General features: G+C 49.7%; 5 protein-coding genes across 5 annotated transcripts; all 5 read right to left on the reverse strand.

Annotated features, from left to right (window-relative positions):
- Window positions 1-2,432: 2,432 nt before the first annotated feature.
- F4807DRAFT_461723 (uncharacterized protein) lies at window positions 2,433-3,659 on the reverse strand (the record flags this gene model as incomplete). Its single annotated transcript, XM_048001720.1, has 1 exon — window positions 2,433-3,659. One exon carries the CDS (start codon window positions 3,657-3,659, stop codon window positions 2,433-2,435), a length of 1,227 nt encoding a protein of 408 aa, XP_047852915.1.
- Window positions 3,660-4,368: 709 nt separating this feature from the next.
- F4807DRAFT_431159 (ras-domain-containing protein) lies at window positions 4,369-6,412 on the reverse strand. Its single transcript, XM_047998473.1, has 4 exons — window positions 5,849-6,412; window positions 5,671-5,785; window positions 5,315-5,599; window positions 4,369-5,233 (listed from the first exon to the last, which is right to left on the reverse strand). Exons 1-4 carry the CDS (start codon window positions 5,858-5,860, stop codon window positions 4,992-4,994), a joined length of 654 nt encoding a protein of 217 aa, XP_047852916.1. The 5' UTR covers window positions 5,861-6,412; the 3' UTR covers window positions 4,369-4,991.
- Window positions 6,413-9,306: 2,894 nt separating this feature from the next.
- On the reverse strand, window positions 9,307-10,536 carry F4807DRAFT_461725 (Molybdopterin binding protein; the record flags this gene model as incomplete). Its single annotated transcript, XM_048001721.1, has 7 exons — window positions 9,307-9,632; window positions 9,689-9,981; window positions 10,036-10,053; window positions 10,121-10,215; window positions 10,284-10,328; window positions 10,383-10,391; window positions 10,453-10,536. The coding sequence occupies 7 exons, from the start codon at window positions 10,534-10,536 to the stop codon at window positions 9,307-9,309; spliced, it is 870 nt and encodes a 289-aa protein (XP_047852917.1).
- Window positions 10,537-11,308: 772 nt separating this feature from the next.
- Window positions 11,309-13,467, reverse strand: F4807DRAFT_468665 (uncharacterized protein; the record flags this gene model as incomplete). The annotated part of the gene is made up of 5 exons (XM_048002620.1): window positions 12,878-13,467; window positions 12,570-12,778; window positions 12,496-12,512; window positions 11,736-12,387; window positions 11,309-11,653 (listed from the first exon to the last, which is right to left on the reverse strand). The coding sequence occupies exons 1-5, from the start codon at window positions 13,056-13,058 to the stop codon at window positions 11,309-11,311; spliced, it is 1,404 nt and encodes a 467-aa protein (XP_047852918.1). The 5' UTR covers window positions 13,059-13,467.
- Window positions 13,468-14,219: 752 nt separating this feature from the next.
- Window positions 14,220-16,526, reverse strand: F4807DRAFT_150777 (methylenetetrahydrofolate reduct). The gene is made up of 3 exons (XM_047993205.1): window positions 16,416-16,526; window positions 14,582-16,353; window positions 14,220-14,532 (listed from the first exon to the last, which is right to left on the reverse strand). The coding sequence occupies exons 2-3, from the start codon at window positions 16,278-16,280 to the stop codon at window positions 14,357-14,359; spliced, it is 1,875 nt and encodes a 624-aa protein (XP_047852919.1). The 5' UTR covers window positions 16,281-16,353; window positions 16,416-16,526; the 3' UTR covers window positions 14,220-14,356.
- Between the last annotated feature and the right edge of the window lie 2,981 nt (window positions 16,527-19,507).

Consider the following 19,507-nt stretch of genomic DNA (forward strand, 5'->3'; position numbering starts at 1 on the left):
TCAACTGAGCCGAAGGGAGCCGGGCCTTGTAGTGGTGAGCGCATAGCTGGGTCTAGCGGTGGTGAGCCGAAGAGAAATGCTGGGCCTGGCGGTGTGTCGGCGAGAGCCGGGTCTATTGGTGGCGAGTTGGGCGAGTCGGGTGAGTCTGGGTCTCCGGTAATGTGAGTAGCTGGCGTTACATATGAGCCGCTACGGTCACTATTTGGTGCGTATGAGCTAGGTGATGTTGAGCTCCCATAGTGACTGGATCCCGCTGGCGAGTTGGGGTCTCCGGGATGCAGACTCGCTGCTCCTGGTGAGGCTGGGCCTCCGGAGTGTTGACTAGCTGCTCCTGGTGAATTTGGGTCTACGGGATACGGACTAGTTGGTCCTGGTAAAGTTGGGTCGGGATACAGACTAGCTGCTCCGGGTGAGGCTGGGCCTCCGGAATGCTGACTGGCTGCTCCTGGTGAGACTGGGCCTCCGGAGTGCTGACTAATTGCTCCTGGTGAGACTAGGCCTCCGGAGTGTTGACTAGCTACACCTGGTGAGACTGGGCCTCCGGAGTGTTGACTAGCTGCTCCTGGTGAATTTGGGTCTACGGGATACGGACTAGTTGGTCCTGGTAAAGTTGGGTCGGGATACAGACTAGCTGCTCCGGGTGAGGCTGGGCCTCCGGAATGCTGACTGGCTGCTCCTGGTGAGACTGGGCCTCCGGAATGCTGACTACCTGCCGATGGTGAGCCCCCCGAACCAGGCGAGCCCCCGGCGGGTGAGAGATTCGGATGTATCGGCGACATATCCACCTGGCCGGGACCCACAAGCGTCGCGTTTGGATCCCCAGTAGCGCTAAAAGGTGACGAACCCTGGGAGGATGCCTGTCCGGCGGAAGCTGGGTCTGATGGCGGCAATATTGATTTCCCTAGCGTTATGGTAGGTAAACTTTCGGCTTGCGGAGTGACGCCCGCTTGTTGTCCACTGCCACTGGGACTGCCACCGCCACCGCCGAAGCTAGAACCTCCCGAGAAGGACGAGGAACCGGAGCCGGAGCCAGAGCCGGAGCCAGCATCCGGCACGAGGCCTCCGCCACAATACGTACTAAAGCGTGGCGCCTGTGGGACGTGGTTTCTCACTTGGGCTGTAGCTGGAATTGCCTCGAGCTTCGTGCCGGGAGGCGCGACGACGATGTCATGGCAGCCCTTGCACTGCCAAACAACAGGGAGGTCCGGGCTGCCGTTCTGGCCCTTACCTCCCCTCAGACCCTCGAAGTTGTACGCCTGGATGCTGGGATTCTTGTGACATGCCGGGCAGACGGTCGTCGTGCCGTAGGCCATATTCGCGTAGGCGTCGATGTTTTCCGCTTGCTGCCTCATGTTAATCGAGTGCTGGAGCCGGTGAGGGCTGCAGAGGTAGCGGCCCTGGAGCTTGGTCCCGCAGGCACATCCCGTGAACACAACACTTATGTCTCCCATGAAACCGCCGAGAGTGATGAAGGGAGCCACGTTGGAAACAAAGCCGGGGGTCGCGCCCCGGTACCCCCGCGCCATGCCCCAGATGCGCAAGCCGCTGCCGTGCAGGATCTCCGGCGTGTTGGAGATATCGTGGCAGCAGACGAAGCAGCAGAAGGCTCGCAGGTTCCCCGCCGAGCCGTTCATGTAAGGGAAGAAGCGGACCCGGCTCGCCATGTCGCATTCCTCGCAGACCGGGAACGCCGCGTGGCCGTGTGTGGTGTCCTCGCAACAGCTCCCCGTGGGCCTGCCGCATTCCTGGCCGTCCCTTTGCTCGCGGCATCTCAGAATCGGATTTGCCGCCAGTTTCCCGTCCTGCCAGATCCGGCTGACAGGGATGTTTGCTAAGGCGGGGCGAGGGTTGGGATGGTTGGGGATGGGGCGTTGGGCCTTTGCCATGTCCGGACGGTGGGGGTGACCCACGGGGAACTCATTGTACCACTCTTTTAGATTCTGGAACACTTTTTCGCCGTCATCGCCGCCATGGGTTGGCTGGGGTGGACCTGGCGAAGGGGGGCGGCAGATGGACTCCTGGGCTACGCTCCGAATTGGCGGGTTTCCCGGGCTGAGCTGATCCACAGCTCCCGGGTTTGCGGCGGCGTCGGGCGGGAGGTTAACAGGAAGTTCCGGCAAAAGCTGCTGGTTCGCGGCGTTCCAGCGGCTTTCTAAGAAATTTCTTATCCCTATTCCCACAAACGAATTGTCCCAATCAACCCCGTTCACCGCGTCCGCGATCAGGAAACGTCGTATGTTCTCTGCCGCGATGAGCTGGTGCTTGGTTCTGACGAGTTGCACTAGCCCATTCCACGTTTCGATGTATGTTTGCGCTCTAGCTGGGTCCCAAGGCAAATCCACACCCTCGAATAAATTGTCCGGCACCGGCATTGTCGGTTCTGGAATCCGTATTTCGAGTGGCATCTCAATGACCGCGGGCCCGATATCATGTCATGGAGCCGGTCCCGGCATCCCCGGAAACGGCAGCCCAGCGGGGTCTACTCCCGGTGGAAGCGGCTGGTATTGGAGGTGGTAGTCGGGCGGCATTTTCGGTCTTGGCCCCGCTAAAATGTAATTGACACCCCGTTGACCATCGCGATATATCTTCTCGTAATAAAGAGGCAGATTATCGCCGGGGGCGCCCCGCCAAAAGCAATTGGCCTGGTTACGTCCGCTGCATACCGGTTCCCCGTGTATGATACAATTATCGCACGGCCGTTTCCTGTCGCAGTTGCGTATCTGGTTCATACAGGGGTCACACCTACCGATAGCTTCCATCCTGTCCTGCTCCTCGGTGAGATCACGCGGCGGCAATGCTACGCCGTCGTGTACGCAGAAAAGGCCCCATCGGGTGCACTCGGTGCAGGCCCTGGGCGGGTTGGCACCGGGCTCCATATCGCACTTGTGCCATCCTCTACAACGCCTCACACACGTCTGGCACTTGGCCATCTTAAACGGAGACGGTTTTCCCTTGTTATGTCCGCCCCTGCCCTTGCGCTTGCCCGGGGCCTCTCCCTCGGGGGGCGGCGGCGGCGGCGGCGGCGGCGGCAGTGGACCAGGGGGCGGCGCTCCCTCAGCGGGCGGTAGTTTCCACTGCTTAGCCCGCAGGAATTCCCCGCGGCCACCATGGCCTGGTATACCGGCTTGGATGGGCACGGCATAGCTGGGCCCAGCAATGCCGGAAGGGCCTGCGACGGGGCCCGGGGCCGGAGCTAGAGGCCGAAGTCCAGGAGCAGGAGCAGGAGCTAGAGGTCGAAGTGCAGGAGCCGGAGCAAGAGCAGGAGGAAGAGCAGGAGCCGGAGCCGGGGCCGGAGCAGCAGGAGGAGGAGCAGGCCAGGCTTTAGGGGGAGGAGGAGGAGGAAACTTACTCGTATCGATAGGCTCTCCCGGGACGCGGCCGTATAAATCAAATTCGGGGTTCCAAATGGGGGGCCCGAACTCGCTTTTAGTGCACATCATGTTTTCGCTACGGCAAAACGGACAGGGACGGCCGCCCTGGCAATCTAGTCGGAGGATCAGACATTCGTTGCAGTAATGTGCGGCTTCGGGGGGCGCGTACCGTCTACGCCACTCGCCCACTTCGAAGGGGTGCGAGCGGAAGTATCGCCAGGCCTCCTCTGTGTCGTACCCGGGCCAGTAAGGGTTATATTTGTGGGGTTTGTTCATGAAATACTCCATTTTGGCTACCTACCGTAACTAGGAGATAGGGGGGGTAAAGGGAAAGGGGTAGTTCTATGTTGTGGAGGAAAGAAAAGGCCACTACTCTATAGTGGCTGATGTTTAAGATGCCCAAGGCTGAAATGTTTCAACTTTGGTTAGCGAAGAATCGATTTACTTGCTTTCGAAATGTCGACTGCTTTGGTGGATAAAATCTTCTTTGCAGGCGAGTGTATTTATCTTCGCGCCAGAATATCATGACAATATCATTGTTAGGGTGAGTTTATGGACAACGCCATTGAGCTAAAACACAACTTGCTTTGTATTGCCTTTTACGTTGCCATAAGTTTAATATATGGACTCGTTATCAGTGTTATGCTGAAACTAGTGTGGTCGGTTTAGCAGTACCTTTTATGCAGGTAACCTACATAGACAATACCCCTTTGTTAGAACGAGGTTATTTCAATAGCATTGTTTTCTACTTTCATGTTGTCTACGGCTCTTACCTCGAGACCCCGGGGGTTGATATCACATGGGCCTAATTCATTCTAATGATGGGTACCTACCTATATACCTAGAGATGCTGGTACCGTTCGACTCTCAGATCCAGCTTGACTAAATTCCCCTATCATGTGTGGACATCAAGGAGAAACGCATGCACTCTACGAACTTAGCATAGTAGATCCGGCTCCGGTGGCACATGGGACGATTCGTACATCGCCGCTCCTCATGTTTTGTCATGGCTTGAATTTAGGTCGTAATTTTGTAGCATTCGCGAACAAACATTGCACAAAGGATCTTCCGAGCCCGGATTTTATGAACTGAGACGCCTGAACTTGAGATGGGGGAATCTATGACATCAAACCACTGTAAAAGAAAAAAAAAGAAGAGGAAAATGAAGAACATTACAAGTAGTGAAATGACCAGCAGCAGACATCACCAACCCCCCCATCATCTGCGATGATCTGGACCCTGGGCAAGGGTCCGAGTGAAGTTATTCTGTGTAATCTTAAACGTCGTGCCACAAATCCACATAGACAGTGTTGTCTCTTCAGGTGGTAGCGAACTAGCCACTTGAATTTGCCCTTTATTCCATTTCAGATGCTGGTGGGTTTGCTCGGTTCCCGCGACGAGCTGCAAAATCCCGACTCCTATTACCAATGCAACAATTTTGCCTCACTGGACCCGGCATGTACGTTTCGAAACCGCCAATATCGTTCATCGAGCTCATGCCGGACGCACACACGGACACACATTCATATGTATTCGTGGCTAAGAGCCCACATCCTCTCGTATGCATAGCCCAAATCACCACAAAAACCTATTCGCTCCCGTGCCAATTTTCATGCCATCTCATAGGACTACGCACTTGGAACAACAGCCGGCCTCGGATTCGCCCTCGTTCATTTCGAACTTGTTGGCGGGTCCATTCAAACCGCCGTTGCCGCCGCTGTTTGTCGAGAGGCCTTGCATGTTACGGTTGTAGTGGCGAATTTCTCGTACGAGATCGAAGAATGCCTTGTCGACGTTCGTCCGGGTCTTAGCTGACGTCTCGACAAAGGGGCATCCGAATTGTTTTGCCAATGCCTCACCATCTAGATTGGATTACGCATTAGTAAGACGCAAACCAGATTCTAAACATAAAATTAATTTGAAAATAAAATGGAAAAAATTACCTTGTCGAGGAACCTCTCGCTCGCCCTCCAAATCGCACTTGTTACCAACTACAACCATGGGGAAATAGTCTGTGGGATCCTTGTCTTTGACTCGGAGAATCTGTTGTTGAAAGGTGCGAATTTCCTCGAAACTTTGATCGGAGGTGATAGAGTAAACTAGAAGAAATCCTTCGCCGGTGCGCATGTACTGTTCTCTCATTGCTGAGTATTCTTCTTGGCCAGCTGTGTCGAGCACGTCGAGAAGGGCAACTTCATCATCAATGACGCATTGCTTGCGGTACGAGTCTGTCGGGGAGAAATGCGTTAGTTCGGGAAAATGGCATAAAACTGGAAAATATTATGGAGGTTGGACGAACCTTCGATAGTAGGATCATACTCGTCGACGAAGTGGCTCTGTATCAATTGAATGGTCAAGCAGGATTTGCCTACGCCTCCTCCGCCGACTACGACCAACTTGTACTCTCGTAGAAACTAGCGGACGCATTAGCAATCAAGATGGCACGGAGACATCACGCGCAAGTTGCAAATACATACTTTGGAAGCCATTGTGAATTCACCAATTAGCAGCGATACGTTTCGTCTGCTGAAATGGATTGGATTGGGTTGAGTAGTAGTAAAAGGAGTTCGGCTAGATTAATCCGAGAGGAAGTGATTTTTAGTGAATCGCGACACAATTAAGATTATCTCGGCGATTTCGATGGGAGGACAAAGGGATTTGACGATGATAGATTCGGCGCAAGTCTAATTAGGACGAGCGAGATGGATGGATGGATGAATTTGCGATCAGCTAGGAGAAAGTCCGGTCAGAAATGTTGTTTTGACGTTTCTGACTGGTCGCTGATCGGATGTTGACGGTGATGAGGAGTTCGTCAGAAAGAAGGGCAAGAGAAAAGGGGGAAAATGAAAAATAAAATGGATTACAAAAGTAGAGATAATTGGAGGGGGAATCTCGATTGTACAAGGGAATAAAAAAAGAGAAAATATCCCGTCGCGTGCGTGTGATGCGTGTCTACGACCTACGACCGTGGACACTTTGAGATGCAGTGACGGCAAAGAAGGGGAGAGTTGACTCAACTAGAATCGATGGTCACTTTTTTTTCGAGGTAAAGAGGACTTTCGGGGCGCTTGGATTGATTTGGTTCAAATGGCTTCTTGGCCCACAGCCAAAGGGGGGTGGGCCCGATACAATGTACGAATGTACAAGGTGCTTAGGTGGGGCAAAGGAATGATTGACATTGGTTGTTAGAGTTCTCATACGATTCTGGCGCTTGGATTAACAGGCACGGGCCAGTCGATTAGCACCTCTTTCACTATCTAATTCTAAGAGTGGGCGACGCTAAGCTATAAGAGGCTATGGCCGCTAGCCACTTAGATACATAAACCTACAAAGATAAACCTGCCTGGCAGCTACCTTAGCAGCTTACCTGGTAACTATAGCTACAGCTACCGCAAGATTTGTATTGCTTTAGGTAATACGTTAATATGCGTCGGTAATACAAGTATGTATATACTGGGTACAATTACAGAATAGAATTAGGGGTACAAGAACACTAAGGGTAATGTCGTCAAATAAAGATAGGTAAAGTCTGTGCCGTTCGTTAAGCTGTATGTCTTGCGTCAGCTTCACGCATACATACCAGACATGCCTAGCATCATGTATTGATCGATGAATGATGCTAGATGGAGCTGATTTGCCGAGACAGAACACAACCACATAGTCACATAATCGTCTCTTTTTTTATCGATTCCAGCTGCCCGGTGCATGTGTGTGTGTGTAGATAGGTGTGTACTTGTATGTACATCGATAACGTTAAATGTACATATATATAATAGGGGAAGTAAAGAAACTCGCCTCGGCGACCACTTACACTTCGCTTTTAAGAGCTTCAGCAACCTTAAATTTGGAAATGGCAAGCCTCAGCAACTCAGGTACACCTAAATTCAGACCATTCCCTCCATCCTTCTTGCCACTCACCATAAGCTTTCCTAGCTTTTCTAGCCTTCATTTCACCTAATCTTTGAATTCCTACTACCACTAGCATTTATCAAGTATCAGGCTCGTCTTACTAGCTGAATCCAATCGAGTACTAATTTCTCTCAACCAATACTGAATATCGTCCGATATGCGCGTGATAGAGATATTAGCTTACATAGCTCCCAGGCTCCCCAGCCTCTGCCGTTGCAAGGGAGGAAATCGGAATCGTCATTGTTAAGATCCAAGTCATATATCACGTTCTATCTATCTTATTATCTCCATCCAAATCCTTCCTACAGAGTATTAATATGTACACGGTTTGTCCAGCAGCTATTATGCAGCTATGATTGCTTCTTTGAGGGGGAACCACACCGTTCTTTTACTCCAATACCCAATATCCACCAGCCACCTCCATACTTCCGTCAACCCCACCAGCGATGCTACCCTGAGCGGTGAACCGACTCGGAATGTCAACCTCGCTGGCCCATCATATTCCCATATTCCCATCTTCTCAATATCCTTCAAACGACATATCTAAGACGAGGCAGACCAGCTTCCCCATTGATCAGCCATTCCTACAGGCACCCCGGCCCTATCTATTGTGATAATTCGGCGGTGCCTACACTGTTCTTATAGCCCCATCACACCCTATTATTCCGCCCAGTCTGCCAACCCGCCTGAGCTCACAAATCCTCGGCCCGCAGATTTTTTTTGTATATCAGTTATGTGTAAAAGAGAAAACTAATCATAATAAAAACCCCGGTGATCTGAGTGGCTGCGAAGGCCCCTAAATGTTGCAATAGTAGCGCCTACTATATAAGTTAAACCACCAATTTACCATGTCCTTGTCTAATACAGTATTTACACATAGTGCTAACGGCTCTCGGTAAATACCGACGGGATGGCGTTACTAAACGGTAAACCAACCAAGAAACACCCTCTTAAATTTTAATCAACGACAATAATGTGACGCGGGTCTGGATTTTGAAATGAGCTTCATTTCCTTTCCCCAAGGAGAAAAAAAAGATAGCCGCCTCACGTTTTTTTACTACGTAGTAGTCACCCGTCACAAAACGCAGATCTATTACCTACCTGCCTACTAATCGTCGAACGCGATGCGCGATCGTGACGGGGGGTTTATGGTACAGTACAGTACCAACATACCTCCGTAGCTCGTTGTCCGTGATGGGTTCCTTCCTCCGTTCAATGTTCCCAAAAGCTAGAGAGAACCATTTTAAGCTTTTCTAGAAGCCTGGCGGAACCCTCAAATCTCCGTCCGCTAGCCATCCATGTACATACATGCCATGTACGTGCTAGCACTTCTTTTTAATGCATGTGAATTTCATGGGTGCGTGAGATTCTAACCGGAATTGTCGTCGACATCGTTAGTCCCAGGCAGGGATGTCTAACCCCGTGAACAGTAGTAAACCGTGCCGTCGCTGAAAACATCAACCAGAGCAATCCCGTGGAATCTTGACGCCGAGTAAGCTACTTCATAGCTCACGATATTCAAGGGGCCTTTGGAGTATAGTGGACGATGTCATCGCCTATGTATATTATGCAAGGCTAAAGTAGGTATCCTTTCCCCTGGTAATAAACGCGCATCACCAGGTAGACTTAACGATGACATGTCACTGCCAATTAGTATATTATTGCTAGGCGACTTCGGATTGACTGAATTGTCCAACTAGAACTGCAAGGGATCGGAATAGGGGTTTCGCATATTTAGTTACCTAGCCAGCTAGCTAGCAGGCTAGCGGAGCCCAGCGCGGTGGAGAGCAAAAGGACGGAGCCTTAAAACGGAGCCGCCGAACCACACTAGCCGCATGATCACCGAAGATCCCTTTTGGCACCTTCTCCATTCAAGGACAAAAGGCGTGGAGATCGCACCCCCGAACCGTCGGCCCCCCTCAAGGATTCTCTCTCACCGTCTCCGCGCGCAAGCATCCTATGACATAATAACTGGACATACTACGTCGGTAAGGCGGGCTATCGATAATTCACCTAGGTACCTAACCTAGGTAGCCGTCTCAGGCTCGTCATCCTCTCCCTCCACCGAAACTCGCTTTCCCCGGACGTTCTCGACGACCTCGGGCACGAGGCTCTCGAGGTACTCCGCGTCCCTGCCGACGAGGGTTACGGAATTATTCTTCGACCCCCAGCGGGGGTAGCTCCCGACCTTGACGCCCTTCGGCTCGACCCGCGCCGCCAGCTCCGTCAGGTACGCGGCCACGCTGCTCTCGGGCATCGGCGTCGAGATGATGATTCTGCTGATCCCTTTCCCCTCCGGGTCGACCAGCCGGTCGATTATGAATTGCTTGAGACCTCCTAACATTGGTTCGACTATGTAAGCTGCGGGTTAGCATTGTAAGTGCTAGCAAGGCCGGGGAGGTTTTTACATAATTTTGGTAGTCCCGGCAGAACGTAAACGTTTCCATTTACTACCGAAATGGGAACCCAGAGGGTATCGCTGACGAACAAGGCTTGCTTCGCCAGGTTTCGCGACGGGTCGATGGGCAATTGAACCATCCTAAGCTTTGCGTTTCTGGCCGGGGAGTCGACGTCCCAGTTAAACTCCGGCTCCCAGTGCTTGGGTTTGCTGAGCTTCTTCATGCGTTTGTACGCCCCTTCATGTAGGATGAGCTCTAAACCGAACGCTTTGGCGACGGATTGGTATGTGATGTCATCGTGCCTGATTATTCTAAGTAAGCTTTTAAATGTTACCACGGTAAGGTCGTCAGCTCACGTCGGACCTATGCCTCCGCTATTATGGAGTTAGCTTGTCTATGTAGATAAGGATGGGGCTTGCTTTTTGATAGATAGTGACCTACCTAGTCACAACCAGATCATAGCGATCACTCATTCTTCGCACAGCTTCTATGATTTCGGCTTCGTCATCTTCAATCACTTCAATTCTCTTTAAACTCTGCAAGAATTCAGCCTCAGTGCGGTTTCTATAATACCTATTTTTGATGAAAAATGTAGGTCTCTTACCATGCCTAATGAGAAGCACCATCTAGCCATATAACGCGAGTTTGTCTGCGATACCACGGGTTAGTCATTAGCATAGGCGTGACCAGCATAGGTTTATACATCTTTCGTCTAGATAAACACGTTAGCTACAGGTAGATCTCATAATACGGGTGAACTGGATGAGACATACCTTTCCTCCTAGCACCTCATCGCCAATGATTAAGCACGCCGCCGTGGTTATAGTTCTCGAGCTCCGCTCTTCCACGGAAGCCATGATTCCTGATGCCGGACCGCTAGACCTGGTCCCTGATATAGAAGCGGCAGGGATATGACCTAGAGCAGGGCGAGATCTAGAAAGATGTCGCGCAAGTTGGGACAAACGTGAGATCATTAGATAGACGTGATTCGGTGTATTATGTCACGCTGGATGTAGGATAATATAATGCAGATCCGACCTCCTGGGACATCAGAGAGTACTGTGATAGTAGTAAGCAAGGCGCAGGCTCGGTGACTATCTAAGAATACTGTAGGCGCTTATAGGCAGGACGTGAATGGGTGGGAAGGCGTGGATGGAACTCGGAGAACAAACGGGCAAGAAGTTCTTCATGAAGCTGGCTGGCTGTCCCCTCTGCTTTCCATCGGTTCCAACGTAACGGATTTGCCGAGCTAGGCAGGTACCACCCCGCCGGACCGGAGTATCCTCGGCCTACGAAAGCTGGCGTTCAAAGATAGAATGGAACATAGGACTTATTCTTATTCAACACCTAGGAACATATCTCAAAATATCAACTTAGATTCTGGGGGATTTAGTCAATTGATTAGGTATAGTATATAATGGGATACGCCGTATACCAAGAGCTTTTAGTCTACCCGTAACCCCGAGATACGCATGTAAAACAATTATATAACTCTCACCAACCCGCCCTGTCTCTTCCCTCACCGTTAACTCATTTACTAGCAAAGATCTTCAATTCTTCTCGCAACTCTTCTTCCCTTGCTTCCACCATCAACCTCTAAAATCACCTCTTAGTAAGTAGCCCCCTTTCTCACTTAGCCTTAGCCTTCTCCTTCCCCGCCACGCCGAACTTCTCCGCGATCTCGTCCTCGGTGAAGCGCCGCGTGCACCGCCGGAGCATGTCCGCGCGCTGCTCCATCGTCAGGCCGATCTGCTTCTCGCCGATCGGCACGAGGCAGCGCGCGAGGTGCGCGTAGTCGCGGAGCAGCAGCCGCACCGTGATCTCCAGGTAGTCGATGTTGTGGAACACGAGCGCGTGCTCCGCGCTGTACGTCCCCTTGTTCGCCAAGAAGTGCACCGGGTGCTCCCGCCAGTGGCGCCGCGGGTTCAGGTGGTGCGACGTGTGGTACCCGTCGTTGAAGCAGTACCTGTTGCTCTGTTTCGGAGTCGTGTTAGCGCGCTCGACGTTAATGCATACGGTGCTTTGTCTCTATTTATGATGGAGGCCAAAAACTTACAGGCACATCTATCAAGGTGATGCTAGAGCGGTAATCGGAATCGGGCTCGTCGGCGTCTACGAGGGCATGCTGACCCCAGTTACCAATCATCAAGCCGGCACGGAGCAGCATGAGCGGGAGCAAGAACACGAAAATCGTCGGGCGGCTGTTCAAAATGAACAACGTCAGGATCGTAGCATAGTTGGACAACTCCCAGAACGCCGTTTTGAGCGCAAATGTAGGGCGATCATTTCGGAGGAAATATATGGGTAAGTCGAGCCAGATCAGGACGTAGAAACGTCCGACATAATGCAGGAAGTGCCAGAGGTTGTCGCGCTGATAACGGATGGTGGATGAAAGGTCGTTAGGACCGTTTCCCTCGACGTGATGGTGCTTCACGTGGTGGTAATAGTATGAGTTCCAGGTATGTCCCATCAAAGGGTCAGTGATATACGGGAACAAGGTGTCAAACATATGAACCCAAGCACTTTTGCGCAACACGCCGCCGCCGTGTATATGTTGGTGCATCATCAGCGTATATGTGCCCACGTAGTAAACCTGCATGATGAAATGGATAACTCCATGGAGATAAGTGAAATGGTAGTAGAGCCAGATTGCGCTAGGCACGGAGCTGGTGAAGTATAGGATTAGGTGGGTGACCATAACCACATCACTACATGTTCGTTAGCATTCTTATGCCGAATTTTCAGTCCTAGTATCTGCCTGACTGCGGCCACCCCAAATATGACATAGTCAATGAACCAATGCTGTTGCAACGTACTGCAAATGTGTTAGTGTCTATTGAGAAAGGTAAAGCTCTCCGGCTATTTTAAGAGAGGGCGTCATGACACATACCCTTGGATGTCTAGCAACATTCTGAGCCCATTTCACGTACGGCAGCAAAATATGCTGGTAGATAAAGGGATGCAATCGAGAAGACAGATCTCGAAAATCAACTGTACAGAAGACGGTCGGCTCGAAGTCTTTGTTCGTCGGATCATTAACTGCCTTCATGGAGGTAAGGTCGCTTTCATCCCTAGATGCTGAGACATGATTGCCGACGGCTATAACCGAAAGTCCAGTTAACACGAAATCCAGATCCCGGGGGTAGCTCCTTGAGGTCTATCTCAACCTCCTCGTTCGAGTTCACGGAGTGGACCTACTTCCATTGGTAGCTTCTTGGCCGGGCGCGGAGGAGTCATGATTTACCGTCCTGCCGGAGGACTTGGCGGAGCCGTTAGTAGACGACCCGGGGTTCTGACACCGTTGAATATCGTCGGATAGGTTCCGTAGGAGTAAGACATCGTTCGGAGGTAACTCCGGGCTTATGATAATGGAATCCATGATAATCCTGTCCAGCAGAATAGGATATTAAAAATTTTTACAAGGAGAAAAGGTCATGGGAAATGACAGCTTTGAAAAAAGGAATGGGCAAAAGTAAGCTAAACAAGGAACGGTGTAGGCAAGGGGCTGTAGCCGATTAACATTAAGTGACTTGTTAATGTGCCTTGATCAAAGATAGATCTTCAGACAATTTGCAGAGAGAATCTGCAGAATTTACAGACGTTCGGACTAAGTCGATACTAAAGGAGCAAAACAGAAGTCTGTCGCATCTTGCATCTATGTAGCAGTAAGGTCTTGGAACTTAAAGACCTAATGCACTAACCAAGATACAATAGGGGTTTGTCCTGCGTATCGTATGGTAGAGATCAAAAACAGGACCAAAACAAGCTGGAAAGGTCATACTTTGAAAAGTTATCCCGGTTCAGATCCATTTCAAATTGGCGCTAAATTAGAAGCGGTATTAACAGTCCACACAGTCCACTGAAAACACATTAAGCTCGTCCTGCGCACGTTTCCTAAAGGGCGGTCGGCATGCGGTTCGCTTATCAATCGGTCTAAACGAAAATGGAATAGCCTACCGATAGGAGTCTAAAGTCTAGGACCCGAATGGGCGAAGCTGCTATTACCTGGTACGACCCTGAGCTTGAGCCGCAAACATCCAGTTTCGTTGAAGAATCGGAATCGGGAAAGCAAACTCGGAGATATCGGCCGTAATAATTCGAAATGAACAATTACCATAAAACACCAAGAAAAAGATATATGCAAAAATTTGAGCCACCGCGAGGGTGATCTGCGGTGAGAATCCCACCCACAAACCCCTTCTATTTCAATTTGGTCTTAACTGTTGAGAGTTAAAAGTGGAAGATGTCCTGAATGTTACTTATCCAATCCCATCCAACTCCGGTCCTCCTAAGTGGCAAAATATACCTTGTCTTTCTTCGTCGCCCGCATGCTTCCTTCAGACTGGTAACTTCGCTACCTCGACTTACTGAATGCTGCTCGACTAAATTCCCTTGGCCCAACATACCAAGAAAAGAGATTGGTATTCAAAAATCATCATCTGTCATTGCTGGGGGTATCGTTGAGATATGATGCAGCGCAGCCTCTTTTAAGCCTATCCCTTTTTCCGGGGTGCCGTTAAGCCCTAAACCTGTGCTCCGATTTTTTGTTGAAAAATCTGGACTCCATTTCCAAACGCCTTGGTATATGCTTGTTGTTGAAATAGTAACTCCCTTCGCCTGCCATCCAAATGCTTGTTGAAAAGTTCAATGACGCCGTTCCATATATCATCGCTAAGCTTATGCAGTTGCGACCGCTCCACTCCCATTAACAGCTGAAGTGCCGTTCGTCTCGTAAACTCCGTTAGACTGCTCCTGTCCCTGTAGAGGAGCCGTTACAGGTACATCGATATCCTTGACCGACAATCCGTCAAAGAGCTCAAAAATAGCCCGCGGTAGGTGGAAATCATTGTTTACTGTTCACAGTATCAGCATTGCTCCGTGCCAGGCTTCATGGAAACTTACCGATGTTGACCAAATACCACTCATTCATGATCTTCTCGATCAAAACGCGGCTAGGCGAGTTGGCTTCGTGGCAGTGAGCCCAGTCCATGCCAAGTCTGAAGGCCTCGTCTTTCCAAGCTAGGAAGCTAATGCTCTCGACGATTGTCGGCTGGACAATCTCTTTGCCCGGGAAAACTCCCCACGTGACAGCGTTGGGACCTTCGGATGAGGTGTTTGTCATGAATTTCCCGGATTGGGTGACGGCGTAGTACGATAGATCCGGGTTGGCATTGATTCTTCGAATAACCTCGGGGAATAGGTCAGGAGACACTAGTAATTCTAGATATGCTTTTTGATAGACATATCCGTTTTGTGGCCCCCATCCATACACGGGATGCGTAGACTTGACGCCGTCCACCGCGGGCTGAGAATTAATAGTTAGTAGACCACGTTGGTTGAGCTTGATGAGATCTTCCGTAATCGTATCGGACTCGCCGGTCAGGGGGGCTTCGCTCCATGGCAAAGAAGGGATGTCCCGTTGGATGTACTTCACGAACAAGGAAGCGATATCTTGGACGGATCTAGGCTCGCCCCATCTCTTGCGATTAAACTCATTGGTGCCGCCGAGGCCGACACCGTATGCATCCAATTCACCAAAAGCAGGGGAGCGCGAGTCACCCCATCTACCATTAGGGAATTCATCCCAGTCCTGGGTTCTCGAAATGTATGACTTGTTGCGATTACGCCAGAAAATAGGGCGGACGTCTTCTTCGCGTCGACCGAGAGCAAGAGATTGCTTCCATGGTAAGGCTTGTTTACGAGGACGTGTCGTAGTAGGCATCCAGTCCAGCTCTTCCAAAACCATGCGAGTTGCCTGAGCCAGGTTCATAGTGTAGAAGTGGAGATGAACGATGCCAGCAGACATGATCTTTCGGCACAGCTGGGCAACCAGCGTCTTTCCAACTTCCCTTACCGCAGCATCATCGTTCTTGATCGGTTCGAGAGCGGCCATCCATTCGTCGGGAACCTTGCAATTCATGTGGTTTACTCGTCGCAGAAAGCTTGCGTAAGTTGCGATAGGCATGATTCCAGGCACAATCGGGACAGTTATTCCCCTCTCCCGCACTTTTCCTACCCACCGCACGAAATTGTCGGCATCGTAGAACATCTGGGTAACAATAAAGGTGGCACCCATGTCGATTTTCTCCTTCAAGTGATCCAGCAGCAAGTCCTCATCTTTATTATCGTCACAACCCTCAGGATAACCGGCGACGCCAATGTCGAAATGGTTACCATATGTCTTTCGTATATGGGCGACGAGATCTCTCGCGTACTGGAAACCGCCATCGACGGCTACCCATTGCTCCTTTTCTCGCGGAGGGTCACCTCGCAGGGCCAATATATTGGTACAGCCAGCCTTGTATGCCCTCCTCAGCGCATCGTTGATCTTTTCCTCTCCCATATCGGTACACGTCAGGTGCATGCAGGTCTCAAGACCGAAGTAAGCCTGAGCCTGGACCACCATGTCGCAGGTTAGTTCGGCGATGCGTCCTCCTGCTCCCCATGTTATGTCGATAAATTTGGGACCAAAGTCGTACATACGTTCCATACGATCGTACAGATTTTGCACGCCTTGAGCTGTCTTCGGAGGGAAATACTCGAAGGAGAAGGACGGTTGGCCGGTCCTCTCGGCATCTGCGAGCATCTCCTTGATATGCATATTGGGCTAAATTGTATACCATAGGCAGATGACCTGTAGAAGATGCGAAGACGGAAGATATAACAAATGAAATCTGCGCATGGTATTTGGTTAGCACAACGTGTGACTTTTCACGAAGTGGGAATCAATACAAACTCTTCTATAGCTTTAAGAGAGTAGGGGAAAACAGAAACGGGTGTTACTTAGGAAGTAGAATATACGGTATGACATAGGGTAGAGAGTTAGAAGAGGAAAAGAAAAAAAAATAGTTAGCTTACCTAGCAGTCTTGCGTGAAGAAGCACATGAGAAACGACACTCCAAATGGAGAAGTCTATTACTATAAATTCGGAAATAAGTCTATTAAGACCAATTGGATAGAACAACTCCTTTCCCTCCGGCCAATTCGAACAGAAAAAAAAGAAGTTGCGAGGAGGAAAGGAAAGAAAGGCTCGGAAATTCTATGGAAAATGGATGGATCGAAATCCCAAGAGGTTCTTGAAAGTCTGGAAAGTCCCACCTTGCACCCACCAACACCTACCAACGCTACCTCCCGTCATTCCGAGTCTGGAGCGTGTCTAATTGGCTAAGCCTCTCAAGTCTAACCATTTTCAGCCAAGTCGAGATCCACCCATCGATGCTTGTTGCGGTAAACTGATACTCCGTCGGATGTACTGTACATCTCTCAATCCTCATCACGCATATATACATGTACGTATGTCTGCGGATTATGGAGATTCAGAGAATGTCCTGCCTATCAAGGTGTATGTGCATGCTATCTGCAGTGACATATCCATAGATGTATGTATGTAAGGATGATTATATGGGCAGAACGTGGCGTGCATGTTGGAGATGGTATTGTAGTACCTACGCCTTTGTACTTCGTGGTTCTGGATCCGTCAGTTCAACCAACTATCGGACCCTGAAATTCGGATTGCAACGCATCCAATCCGTGATAGTTAGAGTAGCGTCCCTTGCATTGGTATTCAAACATATTGCCACGCTCGATAAGAAAAGGCCGCTAGACATCGACTGTTATCATATATTAGCTTCCCTTCTCGAAGGTATATTTGACCAGGTTCTCGGGAGTTATCGAATTATGGTGAAGCAACTCTAAGCCCTGGAGGTTACCCCTCATCGCTACCCCTCCTTCAGGGCTGTCCTCCAGGTCGGAGTAGGTGAGTAGGTACCTGTAGTACCTGTAGCTTACACGGCACCGAATCGGCTAGACCCCGCTTTTCACCGCCAAATCAGCCAACTAACAAACTCTGTTCCTCTTTGCGAGCATCAGCTGACAGCTAGCACCGAGTGTCAGAAACTCAAACATGTGTTCATGCTGACTCCTTACGCGAGAACTTTGAAAGTCGTTCATGGCGTTTCCTTGCAAGTGTAATGCTTATGTACACGAGGAAACATGTAACCCAAAGTGCGCCTTTTCAATGACATTGGTACGTCGAAAATGACAACATTGCTGCCACTTGACCATGTGCAGTTTCCTATAATCCTTCGGCTCTCAAACACGAGACTCATCGCTGTGAGCGTTATGATCCAACTCCCAATATACTTGCTGTCATGTTGAAATAGTATGTTCGAACAGGAGATTTCGTATAGCTCGAGTAGCAACGCATGATAACTAATTCTGCCGAACGACGTAGAAAGGCTCTTAGGCGTCTTTTTGGAGACCGGTCTTCAACTGGGGCACCGAGTTGAAAGTAACTGGGTTTATCTCCTTTCTGTAGGAATTCTGATTAGAAAGCCGATGTGTCCGAATCAAGGCTCCTACATACCGAAACGGCGTCACCGCAAGTCTAAGAGCAAGAAACCTAATACAATAGGTAACTAATATGAGGCGTGTTCTATGGACTTGAAAAAATGACCCAAAATGCCAGACCAGATATAAAATTACAGGCTCTATCTATCGATGGCCTTACTAACGTCGTACCCCTTTTATATATGTACAGTTTTACACTCCTGCTTTATGAAACCCCAAACACCATACATTACATCTTTCACATGTTAAGGGAGTACATGCATTTGAGTGGACGTCCTAATCGCTACAGGAAGAAATACAAAGCAGTAGAATTACCATAATTAATAGGGCATAAATGTATGTTCCATTCGTTTAGAAGGATACTAGCATTTAGACTGGTTCTGTTTCCGGGGCCTTCCACAGCCTAACAATGCATATAGTTCAAGGACTAAGGCACTTTGGGCTTTACGTCTCTCGTATATTTCACTTAGCCTCGTATGCCATTGCTGTTGACAATATATCATTCCAGCCTTCTTGACACACAGAACGAGTGCTCATACAGCCTCTGAGCGAGCGGAGGCAGAAGCCCCTTATACTGCTACTAGATCGGCGATGCCTCCTGCTCCGCTGCTACATGACACTCATCCTCACCGAGATACAGATAAATATCGGCCATGATTACCGAACTAAGGATCTTCCCTCGCTTTAAGGAATAGGTATACACGCCCATAACGCGGATAGTGGTAATACGTACTTTCCCCTTTCCCATGTCGTTTCTGAGAGTACTTGCTTTAGCCCCAATAAATCCATTTAAGATATTGATATACTCCTAACTGTGGCATATCTTGGTTTCCGTATAACCAACTCAGCCCCTTAATGTACCAAGATACCATAGGTACAGAGTAATCCTAACAAACTGCGGTGGACCCCTTATCAGATAGATTAACAGCGTGATACTGGGCGCCGGAATGGGAATTGGCCGGTCAAGCCCCGTGTATCAGATAGTCGGCGACGGAAGATTCACGTGCGCCGCGACGTCCGGCTGTGCTATGGACCGCGAGCAGGCTACCTAGGTACCTAAGGAACCTCATTCTAATATCACGGCGATGAAGAAACCAACGTTTATTTCTAGCGATCCCTGATAAAATTTCTTTGGCGGAGGCGGTGGCGGGATCGGGGTCAGTTTGAGGGAGACTTGCCAGAGAACCCGCGGCGTTGATGAGAAGACTACTGGGGATCCTGATGTACGTAAAGTTAGCGGATGCTGCTATCATGTGTTTTTACTTGGTGTAGATAGCCCCCTTTATATACCTAGGTAGTACTGCTATCGTAACCTTTTACTTCCAAGGAAATGCCCCTGAAGAAGTAAATTTAGCATAACTTGTTGGAGAGGATTCAAGTTTGTGGGGGGGGGGGGGGGGGGGGGGGGGGGTTGAGAAAAAAAAAAAAAAAAAAAAAAAAAAAAAAAAAAAAAAAGTAATATTTATTTAAAAAAAAATT

Source organism: Annulohypoxylon truncatum, assembly GCF_022578515.1.
Source record: "Annulohypoxylon truncatum strain CBS 140777 unplaced genomic scaffold F4807scaffold_22, whole genome shotgun sequence".
In the NCBI taxonomy this organism is placed as follows: domain Eukaryota; kingdom Fungi; phylum Ascomycota; class Sordariomycetes; order Xylariales; family Hypoxylaceae; genus Annulohypoxylon; species Annulohypoxylon truncatum.

Excerpts from the sequence above, each read along its gene's own strand:
- F4807DRAFT_431159 (XM_047998473.1), bottom strand. Across the intron at positions 5,600-5,670 it reads GTATGATCCTACTATCGAAG|ACTCGTACCGCAAGCAATGC; the intron begins GTTCGTCCAACC and ends TCTCCCCGACAG. Across the intron at positions 5,234-5,314 it reads GCGAGAGGTTCCTCGACAAG|ATGGTGAGGCATTGGCAAAA; the intron begins GTAATTTTTTCC and ends AATCCAATCTAG.
- F4807DRAFT_150777 (XM_047993205.1), bottom strand. The coding sequence starts at position 16,280 with ATGCATATCAAGGAGATGCTCGCAGATGCCGAGAGGACCGGCCAACCG. Across the intron at positions 14,533-14,581 it reads GTGGTATTTGGTCAACATCG|TAAACAATGATTTCCACCTA; the intron begins GTAAGTTTCCAT and ends TACTGTGAACAG.